This window comes from Mustela erminea, chromosome 13 (genome assembly GCF_009829155.1).
Source record: "Mustela erminea isolate mMusErm1 chromosome 13, mMusErm1.Pri, whole genome shotgun sequence".
NCBI lineage: Eukaryota > Metazoa > Chordata > Mammalia > Carnivora > Mustelidae > Mustela > Mustela erminea.
In genome coordinates, this window is record NC_045626.1 from 35552507 (window position 1) to 35571427 (window position 18921).

Consider the following 18921-nt stretch of genomic DNA (forward strand, 5'->3'; position numbering starts at 1 on the left):
CGATCCCAGAAGAGAGAAGGTGAGAGCAGAAAATTTATTTGAAGAAATAATATCTGAAAACTTCCCTTATCTGGGGAAGAAAACAGATATCCAGATCTAGGAAGCACAGAGATCCCCCCACCCCGAAAATCAACATAAGGAGGTCCACACCAAGACACATAGTAATTAAATTGGCAAAAAGTAGTGATAAAGAAAAATTTTTAAAGCAGCAAGACAAAAGAAGACCATCACATACAAGGGAAACTCCATAAAGTTATCAGCAGATTTTTCAACAGAAACTTTGCAGGCCAGAAGAGAGTAGCATGGTATAGTCAAAGTACTGAAAGGATAAAGAGTTCCTCAGATAAACAAAAACTAAAGGAGTCCATGACCACTAAACCAGCCTGCAAGAAATATTAAAGGGGATTCTGTGAGTGGAAAGGAAAGACAGTAATTAAGAACATAAAAAATAAAAGCAAGAAAAATATCTGTAAAAATCAGTCAAGGGATTCGCAAAATAAAATTATGTGAAGTATGACACTATGTACCTAAAATATGGGGGGAAAGGGAGTAAAGAATGTATTCAAACTTTAAAAGGTCACTGATCAAAGATCATCATAACAAACAATGCAAAAGGTTGATATATTCCAAGAATTACCAAAATGTAACACAGACACAAAGTAAGCAAATGCTGTTGGAAAAATGGTGCCGAAACACCAACATAAGGTTGGCACAAACCTTCAATGTGTTAAAAAAAAAAAAGGGGGGGGCAACCCCACTATCTGTGAAACACAATAAAACAAGCTGTGCCTGGAAAGAGACAGGCCTTGGGAAGAACCCACCACTCAGAGATGTGTGGAGTCCTCAAGAAGGGAAAAGGTCACATCTGCTTCGTGTGTGTGTTGGAGCTTTTGAATACCCAAAGGCAAACAAGTTGTTAAGTAAGTAGGCCGAGGCTTCCCTCCCTTTGACAAAGTTGGAAGATAGAGGTGGACTGGATACTAGATAGGATTTCAAGGGCCCTCAGCTAAGGACAACATAGCTAGGGGTAGAGACGACATTGTCCTACATACCCATAGAGATAGAAACCACTTGGCCTTTTGGCACCTGCTGAATTCACACTTTTTAGAATAGTCCAGTAGTTAGACCCTAAGTCTTATTAAACCTAATTGGAAAAATACTTTTCTCAGGGTACTCAATAGTCAAAAAGTGGATATCAGGAAAAAATACTAGGATATACAACCAGGCAAATAAAACTGCTAAAGAAACACATGAAAACCCAAGTAAAAACAAGAATCAGATCTGTTAGAGACATTTAAGACAGCATAAAGGCTTCCTATAGAAGAAAAGTAAAATTTCTCAAACAGTTGATAAATTGAAGAATATAAATAAGATTTAAGTTAGTAGCCTGATAAACCAAGTGCAAAACATATTTAAAAGCACAGATAAATTAAAAGGGGGAAATTATGAGGGGAAAGGTAGAAGGGTAAGAAAAATAGAAAATAGGGTACCTGGGTGGCTCAGTTGTTAAGTGTCTGCCTTAAGCTCAGGTCATGATCCCAGGGTGCTGGGATCGAGCCCTGCATCAGGCTCCCTGCTCAGTGAAAAGCCCGCTTCTCCTTCTCCCACTCCTCCTGCTTGTGTTCCCTCTCTCACTGTCTCTCTGTCTCTGTCAAATAAATAAATAAAATTGTAAAAAAATAAAAGAAAAATGGAAAATAGATCCAGAAGTCCTTTCATTGTCATTACAGGTGCTCATAAGAAAAAGACTAGATAGAAAGAAACACTAATAAAATAAAATTTCTCTGCAAATTGAAAGGGCTCTCTCAGACCCAGGTTAAACTGGTGAGAAAAGAGACACCTAGCTATTGTATAATGTGGTAAAGAATTGTAGGTTTCTAGGCAGAAATAAATTACTTGTGCTGAAATAATCAGACTAATACCAGACTTCTCTCTTATGGCAGTGGAAACTAGAGATAAAAAGCATGTACACATTACTGAGCAACAAGGAGTAAAAATAGAATCCTATGTATACAGACCACATATACCTCTCAGTTTATTTTAAAAAATATGGAAGGATATGTAAAACTTCAAGAATATTAATACTCTAAGCAGAAGACAGATGCGACTGAATGGAGGTCCCAAGATATGGGAGGAAAGGAAGGGATCAGTTAACCCTCCATGAAAGAGTTAGGGTGCATTTAATCTTAATAGATAGGAGTCTTTCTAGATAGGAATGTGTTGTATAACTTTTTTTTTTAAGCTTTTATTTATTTGAGAGAGAGCACAGCTGGGTGGGGGTGCAGACACAGGAAGAGGAAGTAGATTCCCTGATGAGTGCAGAGCCAGATGTGGGGCTCAATCCCAGGACCCTGAGATCATGACCTGAGCTGAAATCAAGCATTAGATGTTCCATTGACTGAGCACCCAGGTGCCCCCTAAGAATTCTTAAGTAATAGTTATACAACACAGGGGCACCTGGGTGGCTCAGGTCATGAGATTGAGCCCCACATTGGGCTTTTTGCCCAGCAGGCATCTGCTTCCCTCCCTCACCTTTTGCCCCCACCTCCTTACCTCTTCCCCCGCATGCCTGTGCTCTGTCTCTCTCTAAAATCTTTGAAAAAAGAAAAAAAAAATTCTTGGAAAGGGGGACACAGTGCAAGGAATATTGTAAAACCTACTATAGTTGATATTTGAGCAATGCAGAGGTTAAAGACACTGATCCTCCATGAAGTCAAAAATCCCAGTAGAACTTTTAACTCCCCCAAAACTTAATTACTAATAACCTACTGTTGACTGGAAGTCTTACAGTAACATACAAAATACGTGTTAATTGACTATTTGTTATGTGTAATATACACTGTATTCCTACAATAAATTAAGAGAAAAGTAAATGTTACAGAAATCGTAAAGAAAAGAAAATATATTGACAGCACTGTAAAAAAAATCCATACGTGAGCCCATGCAGTTCAGTCTGTGTGTTGTTCAAGGGTCAACTGTATACTGTCTCAGCTAAACCTAGAAGAAAGGAAAAAGGGAAGATATGAAAGTATTATGGGTTAAATTAATGTCCACCCTCTCCCAGTTCACATAATGAAGTCCTAACCCCCAGTTCAGAATACATGTGACCTTATTTGGAAATTGGGTTATTGCAGATGTCAGTGGTTAAGATGAGGTCATACTGGAGTAGGGTGGATCCCAATCCAATATGACTGACATCCTTGAAGACATTTGGAGACACAGGAAGAATGCCATTTGAAGATGAAGGCAGAGATGCGTGGGACTTCTACACATTAAGGATAGCCATAATTTGCTAGGAAATTCCAGAAGCCAGGGGAGAAGCATTGAACAGATTTGTTTCCCCACAGCCCTCAAAGGAACCAACTCAGCCAACACTTCGATCATGGCTTTGTAGCCTCCAGAATTGTGAGACTACAAATTTCTGTTGTTCAAGCTGCTCAGGTTTGGTAGTTGGTTACAGCAGCCCTAGCAAGTAATATATAGAGTGTTCCTGAGGTCCTTAATAGTAGAAAATGTAGGACAAAGGAGGAAAAGCAGCAGAAAGTGGAAGGTCTCCTCCTACTATAGGGAAGAAATAGAACACCTTGTTGGGGGAAACAAGATTACCTTGGTGTTTGAGCTTTCTATTTTTGTGTAATAGATTACCACAAATTTAATGTTTTAAAATTCCACAAATTTATTATCTAACAGTTTCATGAGTCAAGAATTCAGCCACAAATAAGTAAGGTCTTCCACTTTGGGTCTTGAGGCTAAAATGAAGGTATCCCCTGATACTGCAATCTTATCCAAGGCCCGGAGGCCTCTTCCAAGCTCACTAGTGGTTGGCCTTACTCAGTTTCTTGCTGTTCTGGGACTTAAGTACCTATTTTCTTGCTGGCCATTAGCCAGGGCTCGCTCACAGCATCTTTAGACTACCCTTAGATTCTAGCCACGTGACCCTCTCACAACAGGGCAGTTTACTTCTCAGCCAGCGGGAAATGCCTCTGCAGTCTGCTCTTACAGTTTCCTATCATGTAAGCTAATCAAGGGAGTGGCTGCTACATCGTATTCTCAGGTCCTGACTGTACTCAAGGGCGGGAGGTCCGGCAAGGTACAGATATCAAGGAGCAGAAATCTTGAGGGCCTGAGAATTCTGCATGGCACACTGTTGAGGAGAAATAATGGTCTATTGTTTTCAAATAAGGGTAAAGTCCTATTAATCTAATCATGCAAAGGGGGGGTGTAGGGAGGAGGAAGATAACCACTAAATGAATAAAAATCTACATTAAATTTTTAACTTAATAAGGGAATATTAAATCACAGGAGGAAAAATAAATTAGGAAACAAAACATTAGGAGAAATAAAACAAGATCGATCAATCCTGATATTAAATGTGCTGGGATTGAATTTCCCTTTTGAAAAATAAAGACTGTTAGATTGATACAAAAAGCAAAGTTCATCTATGTGTTATTTTTAGGAGCACACTTAAACTGATGAGAAATTTCCTCTTCTGGAAATGGCAGACAGGTAACTCAGAGAAGCCTTCCTCCTGAAGACAACTGAGAAGTCAGAGCAAAATATAAAAGCCACCTCCCTAAAAACATCTTAGAAAGCTAACAAGATGATGAGGTAATGTCAGATTAACACCCAGAAGACAGAAATCCAGGGGGGAAGAGATTTAAGCACATGTAGTATATTCACTGCCCTCTTCACAACAGGCTATGAGGATGCTGGAACGCTGCAGATTTGCCCCATTTTGAGACCAGGGGAATAAAACAGAGCCCAGGCCTTACAAAAGATGACACCCATAAAAACTTGCTACTTTTTGGGTTGGCACCATCAAGAGCAGTACCCAGAAGACAGAATAAGCCAAAAGTAACCATTTTTCTCCTGGACTGAGGCTCAAGTGTAAGTCCTCTGTGTGGCCCAGAAAATGTTAAATCTGGAAATTGGACTAAAATGATATGTGGTTACTGATCTCCTCAGGGGCCTAGCAGAAACAAATTCACTCTAGAGAAATGGTCTAAAATTGATTGTCTTAATGGTTATATAACTGTAAATATTACAAAAACCATTAAATTGTATTCTTCAAATGAGTAAATGGTATGGTAGGTGAATTACATCTCAGTAAAGCTCTTATATGAAAAGAAAATTCCACCCTGGAGGATGATAATAGTATCTTAGACCTCAAATTGTTTTTATAAATAATTTTTCAAAAAAATACTTTCTTTTAAAAAGTAACTAGGCACATGAAAAACACACCACCATGAACAAGAACCAGCACAAATAACAGTTAACCAGAAAGAGATTCATGGGTACTCCTGAGAGTGAATTATTAGGCACAGTAATGCTAATGCACACATGGGGATAAACCCAAACTAAAATTTCAGTAGAAACTAAGACATTGCATATTTGGTTTAAAAAAAAAAAAAAAAGATTCAAATACTGACTTCCTCTTCCTGCAAATGGCAGAGTACTTTTTGCCAAGTCAAAGACTACTATAAACTCTGGAGAAACTTTAAAAACAAATGACCTAAAAAGATTAGAGAATAGCGAAAAATGAGCAGAAACTGGAGTGGCATCTACAAATGGGAGAAGGGAAGAAGGGAGCCACACTGAGTGAGTGTCCTATTTTATAATCTTCCCCTGCGGGCAGGCCCCGTCAGCATCAGTCAGGGCAGGGCATCTGAAGCTTGGTGGAACCCTACAGTCTGGACTTCGGATTTCACCCAAGATGGGAGTCACAGACCTGATTTATCTGCCCTCTTGGAACAACAACAACAGAGAAGATACATAAAAATGGATTTCAAGACACTGACCATCGGGCAGTGAAGGACCACGAGCCTGAGAGATGTAAATAAAGAAGGGAAACCTCAGCTTATGACTTGAGAGAGTTTTCCAGTCCACAGCCTAGAGCCGGGAAGCCAGGCGGGAACTTGCCGCACTCCATGAGTTGAAGACCACGTGAAATCAAGAAGAGTATTAAGGGCGCCTGGGTGGCTCAGTGGGTTGGGGCCTCTGCCTTCGGCTCAGATCATGATCTCAGGGTCCTGGGATCAAGCCCTACATCAGGCTCTCTGCTCAGCTTGTCTCTCTCTGCCTGCTTGTCTGCCTACTTGTGATCTCCATCTGTCAAAAAAATAAATAAAATCTTAAAAAAAAAAAAAGAAGAAGAGTATTAAAGTGTAACCTCCAGGAAAAGGAAAAGCCATGTTTAAAGCATTTTTTAGTTAGAAATGTAATTATTTCTGCATTTGCATAAAATTATATGTATGACTATATGTACAAGTAAAAAATAGCCTTCTTATAGGCGTTGTTTTATCCAGTCTCTCCTAGGTTTGTAAACTCTCACCTTCACTCACAAATATTAATCTTTATTACATAATGGCTGTAACAAAAGAAGCAGGAAAGGTTTCTGATGCTTGCATTTCTAAAAATGGCTCTCTTTTCTGGTACGCCATTATATGTGATTACTAGGTATGTATTTCTGATTGAACAAGGTTTATCATTAATTATAATGTAATTAATATTAAATATTATAAATACATTTTAGGCCAAGGAAAAGAGATTCTAATCAAAAGATCATAAAGTGCTATAAATAAGGAGAAAGCAGTTATCTGGGAAAAAGAGATGGCAACATCAGACTAGATAATTTTGCCTTTATATATTCCCACTCTCCCAAGTTCAGTTTGTTTTTCTGTGCCACCGTCCCCTAGATTCTGTGACACTGTCTGGCTGTGATAGAGAAGCCCAGACAAAAGGCTTAGACATGGGTAAGATCCTGGGCATACAGAGTATAGAATTCATTGAGAAGTGCCTTGGTGGCTCATTCAGTTAAGTGTCTGACTCTTGGCTTCAGCTCAGGTTATGTCATGATCTCGGGGTCCCACGCTCAGTGGAGAGTCTACCTGAGGATTCTCTTCCTCCCCTTCTCCCCCCACTTGCTCCTGAAATCTTTAATTTTTTTTAGATTTTTTTTTATTTGACAAGAGAGACATAGCGAGAAAGGGAACACAAGCAGGGCAAGTGAGAGAGGGAAAAGCAGGCTTCTTACTGAGGAGAGAGTCCAATGCAGGGTTCAATCTCAGGACCCTGGGATCATGACCTGAGCCAAAGGCAAACACTTAACAACTGAGCCACCCAGGTGCCCCTGAAATAAATCTTTAAAAAAATTTCATTTGGCCCGCACTGGAGATAGTAGTTAAGAATACGTCTGAGATAAGGCTTTTTTCTATTTTTCTCCCCCACCCCCCAACCCTAGCAGTGCTGAATAAGTATGTGTTTGAGTTGAGTATGTTTGAGCGTAACTGTTACCTTCTGGGTTTGCAGCCAGTGAGAACCAGCCAGAGAAGCCTCATTTTGATTCTCGCAGCGTGATATTTGAGCTGGATCCTTGCAATGGGAATGGGAAGGTTTGCCTTGTCTACAAAAAAGGGAAACCAGGTAAGAATCATTGACAGGCATGGCCCTGCAGCTGGGTGTGGCAGGATGATCATGCTCTCCAGTCATGACACGAAAGGCACACTCCTGTCTGGACCCATGAGAGGCGGCCAGGTCTCTTGGAGATGTAAAGACCCAGTAAGCCCCTTTGGTCCTCCCTGAGCATTCCCTTCCTGGCCAATCACTAGAGTCTTTTTTTAAGCTGTCATCATTTGTCAGTTATTGCAGAAAAAAACGGGAAAAGGAAGATAAGTGAGTAAAAACTAAAAGAAATAGTCATTCTGTTTCTATTAACAGGCTCTATGTATCATTCCTCTATAAACATTCCTCCAATGGGTTCACACATCAGAAAAGCATCCCAGAAAAACATTATCTTTCTTACACACTTCTCTACGTAGGCAAGTTAACAACACTAAAAACCTGAATGAGTAGACATCAGTCTTAAGACCTCAGATGAGAACTCAAGAGGAAAAGGCTCTGGCCTTAGAGCAACAGCTATGAACTGGCCCCCCAGCAATAGTTCAGGCCCTGCCCTAGGACTGTGGACAAGGCCCAGCCCTCTCCAGGTAGCTCTCAGCCTATACGGGTGAGGAGATATAGACGATAGAGAAAGGAGGGACCAGCTTTGCAAAGTAACCTTTCATCCACCTCTTGGGTTATGGAGAAGGGTGGGGCAGGAGGGATTGTGGGGTGAGGGAAGCATGTAGGCAGAAATACTAGGTAAAGCTCTGCCATGGGAACGTGCAGTTGATTTGGAAGGAATGATAATTTCAAATCATAGGGCTTGCCTGGTTCATCTTGTGGATAAGGAGATGGGGCTAGAAGTCCAGTTGTTCCCCTTCATGCACAGCTTGGAAGGAGTTCGGACATGGCACTGAGAAGTCCAGTAAAGGAACAGCCAAATTAAGATGGAAATGTACATTTGCACAGGCAGTCTTAGAAGAAGAGACTGGAGGGTGGAGGCCACCGAGGAAGCCTTGGTAGCCATTAGACAAGAGACGAACTAGAGGCCTGCAAGAGGAAGAATGGAAGGTCAGAAGTGAGTGCGAGGCTGGCGCTGCTGGGACCGTGCCTGTTGTCCTGGGATGGAGCCCTACATTGTGCTTCCTGCTCACTGGGGAGTCTGCTTCTCCCACTCCCCCTGCTTGTGCTCTCTAGCTCATGGTCTCTCTGTCTCTCAAATAAATGAATAAAATCTTAAAAAAAAAAAAAAAAAAAAAAGGAAGAAAAATCAGCCTTTCTGAGTCTGTCCCATCAGGAAAACTGAGACCCCCCAGTCTGTGCCTAGTGGGGCGCGGGGCTGCTGAATGGTCAGCCTGAATGCACGATGGCCAATGCCCAGAACATAAGTCAGTCAGCTGACTGATCAGGTATTTGTACAAGAAGACCAATAAAACCCCTAACCGTGGCCATGGGAGAATGGGCCTGAGGAACTCTTCACTTGTATTTTTCATCCTTCCACTACTGGAATTTTTTTTATTTATTTTATTTTTGTTTTTAATAAACATAAAATGTATTTTTATCCCCAGGGGTACAGGTCTGTGAATCACCAGGTTTACACACTTCACAGAACTCACCATAGCGCATACCCTCCCCAATGTCCATATCCCCACCACCCTCTCAGGTCCGAATTTTTTTTTTAAACCATGAAAGTATATTGACTTTACAGATAAAAGTAGAAAAGTCTTATGCCATCCATTCATTTCTTTCTTTTGTTTGCTATTTCAGCGTTAGCACAAGACACTGAGATCTGGTTCCTGGACAGAGCATTATACTGGCATTTTCTCACAGACACCTTCACCGCTTATTATCGCCTGCTCATCACGCACCTGGGCCTGCCGCAGTGGCAGTACGCCTTCACCAGCTATGGCATTAGCCCGCAGGCTAAGGTAAGGGAGAGACACGAGCCATCTCCTATCTGTGGCTGATCTGATTCAGAAGAACTGGGATGGAGCCCGGGAACCTGCATTTTCATTAAGCAAGGCTGATGGTGCCAGTGAAGGTGAATGGCCTGACTTAGTACTGAACTAAGTGGTTCCCAAACTTGGCTGATCTTCATAATCACCTGGGAGTTTTTTTTCTAATTAAATTTTAGTGGGGGCTTAGGTCTGAGTGTTGGTTTTAGATAAGCAGGACATGCACACAGGAAGGGTGCAAAGTCAGTCTTATTCCCAGGCTCTCCAGCCTCCCAGCCTCCCCTAGAGGCAGCTGTTGTTTCTGTTTTTCTTGAGTTTTTCACACAGTACTTTTGCCTAGAAAGCATACAGGCATATGGTTTTTCGGTTACTTTTTTCTAAATCACAAGTGCACTATACTTCTCACGTCATTGTGCACCTTCTTTTCACTTAACAGCCCATCTTGGGGTTCATTCCCTACCAGTACCTGCAGAACCGTCCTTTTTAGTGATACAGAATATGCGTTGTATGGCTGTGCCTTGTTTGTGTAATAGATCCAGGTGACATTTCAAACACAGTTGCCTGGTAATGCTCTTATACCGCCTAGTTTGAGACCAGGTGTGCCCTGAAGAACTTTGGCTGGGTGGCAGTGACTCAGGGGCTCAGCACCAGGCATGTATTCATCTGCTGGGCCTTGCTTTGCCCAAATGTCACCTAACGTCCATCCAGTCAACATTGTGAGGTCAATAAATGTAATGCTGTTTGCCCAGAAGGGAAGGAGAGCACCAGCACACGCAGCTTCCCGCAGCCAGGGCCTGCCACTGGCCTCTGTCACACACCTTCCCTGGGGGGAGGTGCTGCCATACCCACCTGACAGGCAGTATCTGGTGTGAGGACAGAACAATTAGAAGGACACTGATGCTCTGCGACCCACATCCCCATGCTCAGGGCTCACTAGATCAGAAGGAAGGAAGTTTACTTACATTCTCAATCCTTGAGCTGGATTTATTTTAAAGGTTATGAGACTTAATAAAGCAATGTTGTGTGCCATCACTTTTACCTAAAGTAAGTCCTAACAGATTTTCAAGGCTTTTTTCATAAAAATGTTTGTTCTCTTTGCCTTATCTCCCCACCTCTCTACCTCTGGGTCCCCACTAAAGAACATAAAGTCACCTTTCTCCTTTGAATTTTGACCTCTCCCAATTCTCCCTTACAGCAGTGGTTCAACATGTATAAACCCATCACCTACAACACAGACCTACTTGCAGAAGAGACCAACTCCTTCGTAAACAAGCTGGATCCCAGCAAAGTGTTCAAGAGCAAGAACAAGACCTTAATCCCCAAAAAGAAAGGGCCAGTCCAGCCTGCAGGTGGCCAGAAAGGGCCCCCAGGTCCTCCCTCCACCTCTAAATCCTCTTCTAGCCCTGGAAACCCTGTCCGGAAATGAGCACCCCACCTCCCCGTGAGCCCCTCGATATGATTTCCATGCACAGATGGCCCAAGCCTCAGATCCTATGAGTTGTACCATAGCCATATTCCCATCACAGTGAGCCAAATCCTAGGCCTTCTGCTTCCATTGGCATTAGCCAGGAGTTCAAGGGCATTCTCAGGTCTCCCCCAGAGTCCTTGCCTCATCTCTTGCCTCTGAGAGAGAGTTTCAGAACGTAAGTGTTAAATAGAGCTGTTAAGAGCTTCCCTCTCTTCCCACCCCCAACCCTCTACACCTGTCAGTGGTGATGAGAGAAATCCCGTGAAGAAACCGCTGATTTTGACCCATGAGGCATTAGAACTGTGCTGTTCAGTTCACTAGTTCACTAGTCACAGTGGCTGTTTAAACTATATTAAAAATTCAGTTCCTCAGTTGCATTAGCCACATTGTGCGCAGCCATGTGGCCAGTAGCTTCTGTAGTCAACAGAGATAATGGAACATTTCCATCATCACAGAAAGTTCTGTTGAGCAGCACTATATTAGAATATTTTCATGCTGCCTTACTCAGATCAGTTCATTTTTGTTAGAAAATGTGGATATCTTGATTTGATGGGTCATCATGTTCCATGAAAATTCTTAAAGATACAGTTGTATATATTCTTTATTTTTCCTAATTCTCTCTGGTCCTTTTTCAGCTTCCTATAAAAGTTTGTTGTTTCCAGTTTTGCAGTGTGTTTATACATTGCCCCCCAAAAAAATTTTTTTTAAGAGGAGTTAATTCTCTGCTTAACCTTAATATAAAAACAAATTCCCAAACATTGTTTTCCATGACTCCTCATAAAGAATTTTTATGAAATCACTGTTGACAAGAGTTGTCCACCTGCCCTGCCTACTACTCCCAGCTTTCATCAATTCAAGGAGTGGCAGAAAGGGAAAAAGAAGGACCAAGCTGTCAAGAATAATAGCTGAAGTTTAGTCTATTAGAAGAATTGTTTTGCCAGAACCGATCGAATCAAAGGGAGAACCAACCGCACAAGATCAGTGATTCTAGCATGTGGCATCTGCTCCAAGACAAGTCAGAGTTAGAAGAACATAGAGCAGGCTTGTCCTCCTGTCCTACAGCCAGCCAGCCTCTAGTACTGGTGCGTCCCTTAGTTACTTTGAACTCAGCCCTGGCCCTTTTCTAGTTCTCACAGGTGCAGCAGCAGAGGAACTAGGAGAGCAGTGGTGCCCTTCACATCAGTGGGAGTCCTCAGGAGGCTATAGAAGAGAGAAGGAAGGGGGCTCCGTGAAGGAAAGGAGAGCAATGAAGAGCCAGGCTGGCCACCTGAGGTGCAGGACCCAGAGCGAAACAAAGATGTGGGGCCTCATGTCCAAAAATTAGGAAAATAGTACCATTAAAAGTACTGAAATGTTCTTCCTTCCATCTTGTTCTCATCTGTTCTCTCTCACATCTTGTTATGCGGGGTTTTTACTTGCTACTTAATGCTGTCCTAAGTAATGAAAAAATTTAAATTCTAAATTATTAGCATTAATTTATTCATCTTTATAGTACACAATTCCTGTTTTCAGTGCAACTGGAAGAGCAGTGAACTCATGCAGAATCACCAAAATTAGAAAATTTGTATTTCATAGCTTATGTGTACATGTTGTATGATATACATATTTTGTCCTCACTAGAACACTGGAAACACTGCAGAAAAGCCTTGCTCAACTATCATTTCCCTCCTTGCTATGTACACATTCTGTCAACACTCTTTCACCTTACTGATGAGTAACGAAGGACTAAAAGAAAAACTAGGAGCTGCCCTATGTTTTCTTTTTCTCCTAAGCCGTCATTTTCAGCAGACGTGGATGACTAACGAAGGAAAATGACAGGAATAAAATAAGAAAAGTAACAAGAGTAGAAAAAGGATATGGCGGGGTTCCAGGGTCATTCACACTTCTTAGAATGCTATTACCTTTCTTTTGCATTCAAGTCAAGTCCGGATGCAATGGAAAGCATGGCCTCTTGGGGCTTTAAGTGCCCCCACTTACTCAGTTGTAGGAATAACTTGCTTATATTGGATCTCTTCTCAACCTACACATGGTGGGTCTGCTGGAATTCTGCGCACACCGGCATCACAAAGGCTCCAAGTGAATGTGGTGGTGGGGAGCAGTGGACACCCTGCAGGGATCGCCTCTGCTCCTGTGTATGTGGTTTTGTCTCATCAGACTTCACTTATAAAACACAAGTTCAAAGACAAGATTAAGAACGCCAGACAGTGACAGGAGAGCATTCAACCATGTGTGGGGCACTCTGTGATGATGCCCATCACATGCCTGTGAAGCCGCCCCCGTGAAGGAAGAAGGGAGCTCTCCTGGGGAAAGGTGCGGACAGCCCGTAAGCTCGGTGTGCTATCTGGGGAGAAAACTCACCCATGAGAGTCGTGTCGCCAAACCAAAGCAACTGACATGGCAGGAGGCTCTACCATAAATCAGCTGCCCAGAAAGAGATACTCTACTGGAATCACAAAATGAGAATCAATGGCGGGATGCCTCACGATGCACTGGCGTAGTTAAGATTGTGCGCGAAGTGCCACATCCTTGTGCTGCATGGGTCCTACAGCTGGGAAGTGCCCCAGCCAAGGACGGGACTGACAGGGGGGCTACCTGCGCATAATAATCGATAGAATCTCTCCCTTGACGCTGTGCCTTCCCAAACCTGAACATGCATCCCTGTCACTGGACTTGTGTGTAGAAAATCAGATACTCCTGTCCCACTCCAGACCCACTCAATCAAAACTGCAAGGAAATACCAGGACTCTTCATCAACTGCACTTGTGACAAGAATGCTGACCGAGCCCGAAGCTTTCCACCTAATGGGTCTGAGGGGTTGTGCTTGCACTACATGGACATGAGCTCAAAAGCTGTTTTTCATCTAGAAAAGCACGGACAATGATTGGATCAGAAGGACCAAGGGGCCCTGTGTGAACACGTGTATTTTTTAAACCTTTTATTATGGAGAATTTTAAATATTAACAAAGATGGAATAACAAACCCATGTATGCATCACCCAGTTTCAGCAATTCTTGTGACCACGCATTTCTATGTATCTGGTCTTTGCCCTTCCTTCCAATTTTAATTTTTAAATAATTCCATTTTAATTCACCTGTTGGTTTTTAAGTTACAGTTCTTTGCATTACATTTTTAACTGTTGCTCTAAGGATTGCAATATATATAATATATATTCTGTTTTCTATTCAATGCAGTACCCACTCAGACATAGCATCTCTAAGTAGCCATGCTTGTGTAGTAGAACTCTGGCTCCCTGACTGCAGGTCACCGGCAGTAGGTGGTACCTGTTTATACTGACTACACTTTAGTCCTGGGGGTCTTGCGATGAATTTTCTTGTTTGGTTTAAGCTAACCCAGACTGGATTGTTTTTCTAGCTGAATATGCCGTGGTTAGTACACAGCCTCCATTATGGAGCTGTTGTGAGGATTAAATCAGCTCATAGGTGAGCGATCAGAATAGTCCCTTCTTTTTCCCTTCCTCCTTTATAATGTGACTCCAACCTTTGTTGGACATAGTTTTGTAGACAAGGGGTTCATTTCTTGGAGTAAACATAGGCCAAAGCAGTTTATATACAAATTTCACTCCCTCCCCCAAAAAAGTGTGTAAAATGAATAAAACAGTAACAGAGGAGATACAAAGGTGTATTCTCTCATACCTGTGCTATCCAGTACTCCAGCGACTGACCACTGTAGCCATCTGAACTTAAAATCTAAAACTCTATTCCTCAGTCTCTCTGGCAGCATGTCAAGTGTTTGGTGACCACGTAAGTTTAGGGGCTACTCTACAGAATGGTGCATATATAGAACATTTCTGTCACCAAGGCAAGTTCTACAGGGCAGCCCTGACCCAGACCGCATGGGACTTGTCTTCACCTAACAATGCTCAGAGTAATTCTGCTGCGAAGCCCTTTTATACTTCTACTATACGCAAGAAATCACCTGATTTCTTTTTCTAAGTAAGACACTGCATCCTAGGGCCCGGGGGTGGTTCAGTGGGTTAAGGTCGGCTCAGGTCATGATCTCAGGGTCCTGGGATCGAGCCCCGCATCTGGCTCTCTGCTCAGCAGGGAGCCTGCTTTCTCCTCTCTCTCTCTCCCTGCCGCTCTGCCTACTTGTCAAATAAATAAATAATGCCTTAAAACAACAACAACAACAACAACACTGCATCCTTTCCTACTTTATATATTCTTTTTATACCTCTTGGCTCACAGGGAAAGTCAGGGATGAGGCAGCATGTCCCTTCACTGTGGAAAGGCCCAGCAGGCTGTGCAGGTTCTGGGCTTTGCCCCGTGTGGCAGTCAAAGGCTAGGAGGCAGCTCAGCCTCTTGGCCTCTGCTGTGTCCAGCGTGGAAAGCGGACAGAAAGAAAACAATTTTCTGCCTCTTTGAGCACCTTCTCTCCTCTGCCCTTAAAGGAACAGGCAAACCTGGCTTTGAGAACACCCTCCTGAGCTCAGAAATAAGAACATTTCTCAAAGTACCTACCATTCCTCTGGAGATAGGCTACCTTTAACCACAGCATCAAGACTGACAAAGAATACCTTGGAGACCAACCAGAGCAGGGACACAGTCCTCAGAATGGTTCAAGTCCAACTAAGGGAAAGACCTTGTCCTTCAAGCAAAAGATGCAAATAAAGACCAACTATTAAGGGCAAGATTAAACCTCTGGAAAAACCGCTTACCTTTACCACAGCTCCAGTTCCCAATTGTCTGCTTTTAAACTTTATTTGTAAATAAGTTCATCCCTTGGGGGACAGGTGCAGGCAGATTTCTCTTGAGGGTGCATTTACATGTGTGGAGGCTCCTAAGGCTCATCTCCCACGGGTGGCTCTAGACTATGGCCAGACATAGGTTCTGAAACAGTATTAGGATTCCAGAACATAGGCTTATTGAGCAGGATTCCAGAACATAGGCTTATTAAGCAACTTAAATTAAGAAGAAAAAAAAAAACTTTTTTCCTTTAAAAATGTGATTCTAAAATGGACTGCTGTGGCCTTAATTACTAGTAACTCTACAAATCATGTTTTAGACCATTTTTTTAAAAATGGGAAATCACCTTCAATATTATCCATTAAAAACAGGAAGAATTCAGTCAAGCACAAGCCAATTCAAAAATTCATCTTATATCATTTTTCCATAAATACACCCTTAAAAATTTAACCCAAGGGTGAACTTCTATATACATATGTTGATTGAAGAAGTTGTCAAGTTCCACAACCTTTACAATTTCAGGACAGTTTTTCCTCCAATGAGATTCAAATTATTTTTTTCATACCACCTTCTGAGAAGGGATGCTGGATTAGAACTCTTTTTTTTTTTCATTGAGACTGCATTTCTAAGGTTGGGTTAAGGCAGGAATCAACTCTTTTCCCTTTTCATTTCCAATCTTATGCCTTAATCTTCTGAGTCAAGAAGGTCTCTGATGTTGATGAATTACACTAATCCTGTGTCCAGTTCTACCGCCAGCTGCTGTGTACTGAGTTCTGGTAAAGATGACCTTGTTCAAATCAGTGTATCTAGGAAATTTTTTTCAGAGACCAAATAAAGCAGTTGTAAAAGCTTTCCCTAGCACCCAGCTCTTCCTGCACAGCTACCACATTTTTTATTATTTGAAGGTTGAAGTTTGCAAAAGTATAAATATTCCATTGGGTACACAATTCAAGTGTTTTTAGGGGCAACTGTCTCCATTTCCTAGCCCACTTCCCTGCGCAGAAGTATGTTGCTGTCCACCCCTGGAACGACCTTCGAGACAGCAGTGCAGGTTTAAAAGCATTTCTAGGCAGAGGCTATTAAGGGGCAGTAGTTCAGAAGGACATTGAGCTTTCTAGTTTATTTTCTGAAAGTGTAAGAGACAAGACCCCCTCTTAACTGGGTCCAGGGAATAGTCCCCAGTACTGCAGTAACCCCTCCTACCAGTACAGGAAAACCAGCTGCTGACACAGTCACAGAAAGCAACCTACTTACCATGAGGTTGATTTCATGCTGTGTATTTGTAACACATGGTGCAGGGCCTCTACGGAGTATCTTTTCCATTTGACCAAAATCCATCTCTTCCTGTTTCCATCTAAGTCCGTTAACATCTAGATTATATCAAAATGAACAGACGAAAATGTGTTAAATAGACTCCAGCTGTCTAGCCCCTCTAAGAGGGGATGAGATGAGGAGGTAAGCACGCCTGAGTCTCCACAGACACAGCGACTGGTCCATGCAAACCTCTTCCGGCTCCACCAGCCACAAGCAAGGAACCTGCTGCATCCGGTCCCAGACGTGCAACAGCCCAGCACATGCTGACCCTACAGCATCTGAGGAGCTGAGTGTCCATCAATCCCCAGTGATGGCCACTTGGGTGACTTGGAAGCACACACTTGGATGTACTGTTTTTCATTCTCAGTTGTTCTAATTATCCAGCTGATTTAATTTTCCTGTACATGTAATGCTCTACTTCTAAATTACAAAGCATTCTGGAAGCAAATCATTGTTGCTAATCCAGGAGTTAGGAACAATTTCCACTAAATCAACAATTGAAATGGTGTTTGAACTACAAAATCATAAATTTGTACTTCCTCAGGTGGATCATCTTAAACAAATACACTTTTTAAACGCAGTAATTAAATAGGACTCATTAAGAGAATATAAATGGCTTGGCCCTCTCTTAGTTGAGTACCAGCAATCTGACTAAACTCTTGCCATATCCTCTCACCAGTCAGAGTAGGAATCATCACAAAGTCACAAAAGATACTTCTGAACCTTCCCTACTTAGGTGTACACGGATGGCTGGGTGAAAGATACTTCTGAACCTTCCCTACTTAGGTGTACACGGATGGCTGGGTGACTGATGTACACAGATCACTGCCAGTTAATCATTAATGTAAAACTGCATGGTTAGGAGCCCTCATCAACAGTTTAGACGGTGCTGCTGCATGGCCTGTCACCAGGCTTCCAGGGTTTGGGCTTGGTTAGTGAGGGGCTGACTGGCTTTCCAGCCACCAGGCCCAGCCCTGGGTCAGTCTGGGCCAGATGCTGAGAAGAGAACACGTGGAAGCAAGGGTACTGCTGATTAACAGGCCTTCTTAAGGGTTCTAAAAGAACAAAACCAGGACCAATATGACAAGCCGGCACATCGCACTTCCTATCTTTTGCCCCTGGGCCAAGTCATTCAGTCCCTCTCTTCCTTACTTCCAAGGTAAAATGAAAAGGCAGAATGGCCATATGGCTTATATAAAGTCATCCACAAGTGACCACACAGAGATGCCGTCAATACTTGAGCTCTTTTAAAAATCGTTCAGAGAGTTCATCCCCCAGAATTGCCTAGCAACATGATTTTTCTACCAGAGAAACTGCCTTTTGTGACAAACATTGATGGGGCATTTTAATATGCTGTACCTCAACTGCATTTGCGAAGACATTTTATCTCTTCTCCAACAATCGGGTATTTTTATTTTTACTCACTTCTCTCGCGAAATGTATAAATAGCTGCAGATTAAACTAAAATTTAATTTTAGTTGATGACCACCTCAAATGGCCCTAAGGGGAGGGATCATGCATGACTCTCCTTTTCCCAGCTGAATCCGCAGCTCCTGGCACAGGGTCACCTCTATAAATTAGGTCCTCGCTGCATATTTGTGGCTAATGGTTGTTATTAATTTTCTAGAGCTGCCATAACAAATTACCACACACTTGGTGGCTTAAAACAATAGGAATGTATTCTCTTACAGTTCTAAAGTCCAGAAGTTCAACATTAGTTTTACTGAGCCAAAATCAAGGTGCCAACAGGGACATGCTCTCTCTCCAGAGGCTCAGGGGGAAAATTTGTTCCTGGCCTCTTTCAGTTTCTGGTGGCTGCTGGCGTTCCTTAGTGTGTGGCCGCATTGCTCCAATCTCTGCCTCTCTGTCTTCATAAGACCGTCTCCACTTTTGTGCATATAAAACCTCTCTCTACCTCTGTCTTAAAAGGACATTTATGATTAGGTTTAGGGCACACCTAGATAATCCAGGATTATCGTTCCATGTCTGGATCCTTATTCAAAACTGAAGACACTCCCCCTTTTTTCTTTTTAAAGATTTTGTCAGAGGGCACAAGCAGGGGGAGTGGTTGGTAGGGGGAGAGGAAGATGCAGGCTCC

The 18921-nt window shown here is 42.5% G+C and overlaps 1 protein-coding gene and 1 long non-coding RNA gene across 5 annotated transcripts in view; one reads left to right on the plus strand and one right to left on the minus strand.

The window, feature by feature from the left end:
* TPGS2 (tubulin polyglutamylase complex subunit 2) overlaps positions 1 to 13252 on the plus strand; it is a 62068-nt gene extending 48816 nt beyond the window's left edge. The window contains exons 5-8 of one of the 4 annotated variants that reach the window (XM_032310990.1): positions 7309 to 7422; positions 9148 to 9308; positions 10531 to 10684; positions 11931 to 13188. In XM_032310990.1, the coding sequence (XP_032166881.1) occupies positions 7309 to 7422; positions 9148 to 9308; positions 10531 to 10684; positions 11931 to 12127 (626 nt within the window). In that variant the 3' untranslated portion in view covers positions 12128 to 13188. Of the gene's footprint in view, positions 1 to 7308; positions 7423 to 8349; positions 8442 to 9147; positions 9309 to 10530; positions 10685 to 11930 lie in introns of those variants that run through there. The other 3 variants (XM_032310991.1, XM_032310992.1, XM_032310993.1) reach the window with 3 other exon arrangements.
* Positions 7344 to 17673, minus strand: LOC116572185. The gene is made up of 5 exons (XR_004278153.1): positions 17597 to 17673; positions 16764 to 17546; positions 15482 to 15653; positions 8340 to 8430; positions 7344 to 7402 (listed from the first exon to the last, which is right to left on the minus strand). It is a non-coding gene; the product is annotated as an uncharacterized LOC116572185 (long non-coding RNA).
* Between the last annotated feature and the right edge of the window lie 1248 nt (positions 17674 to 18921).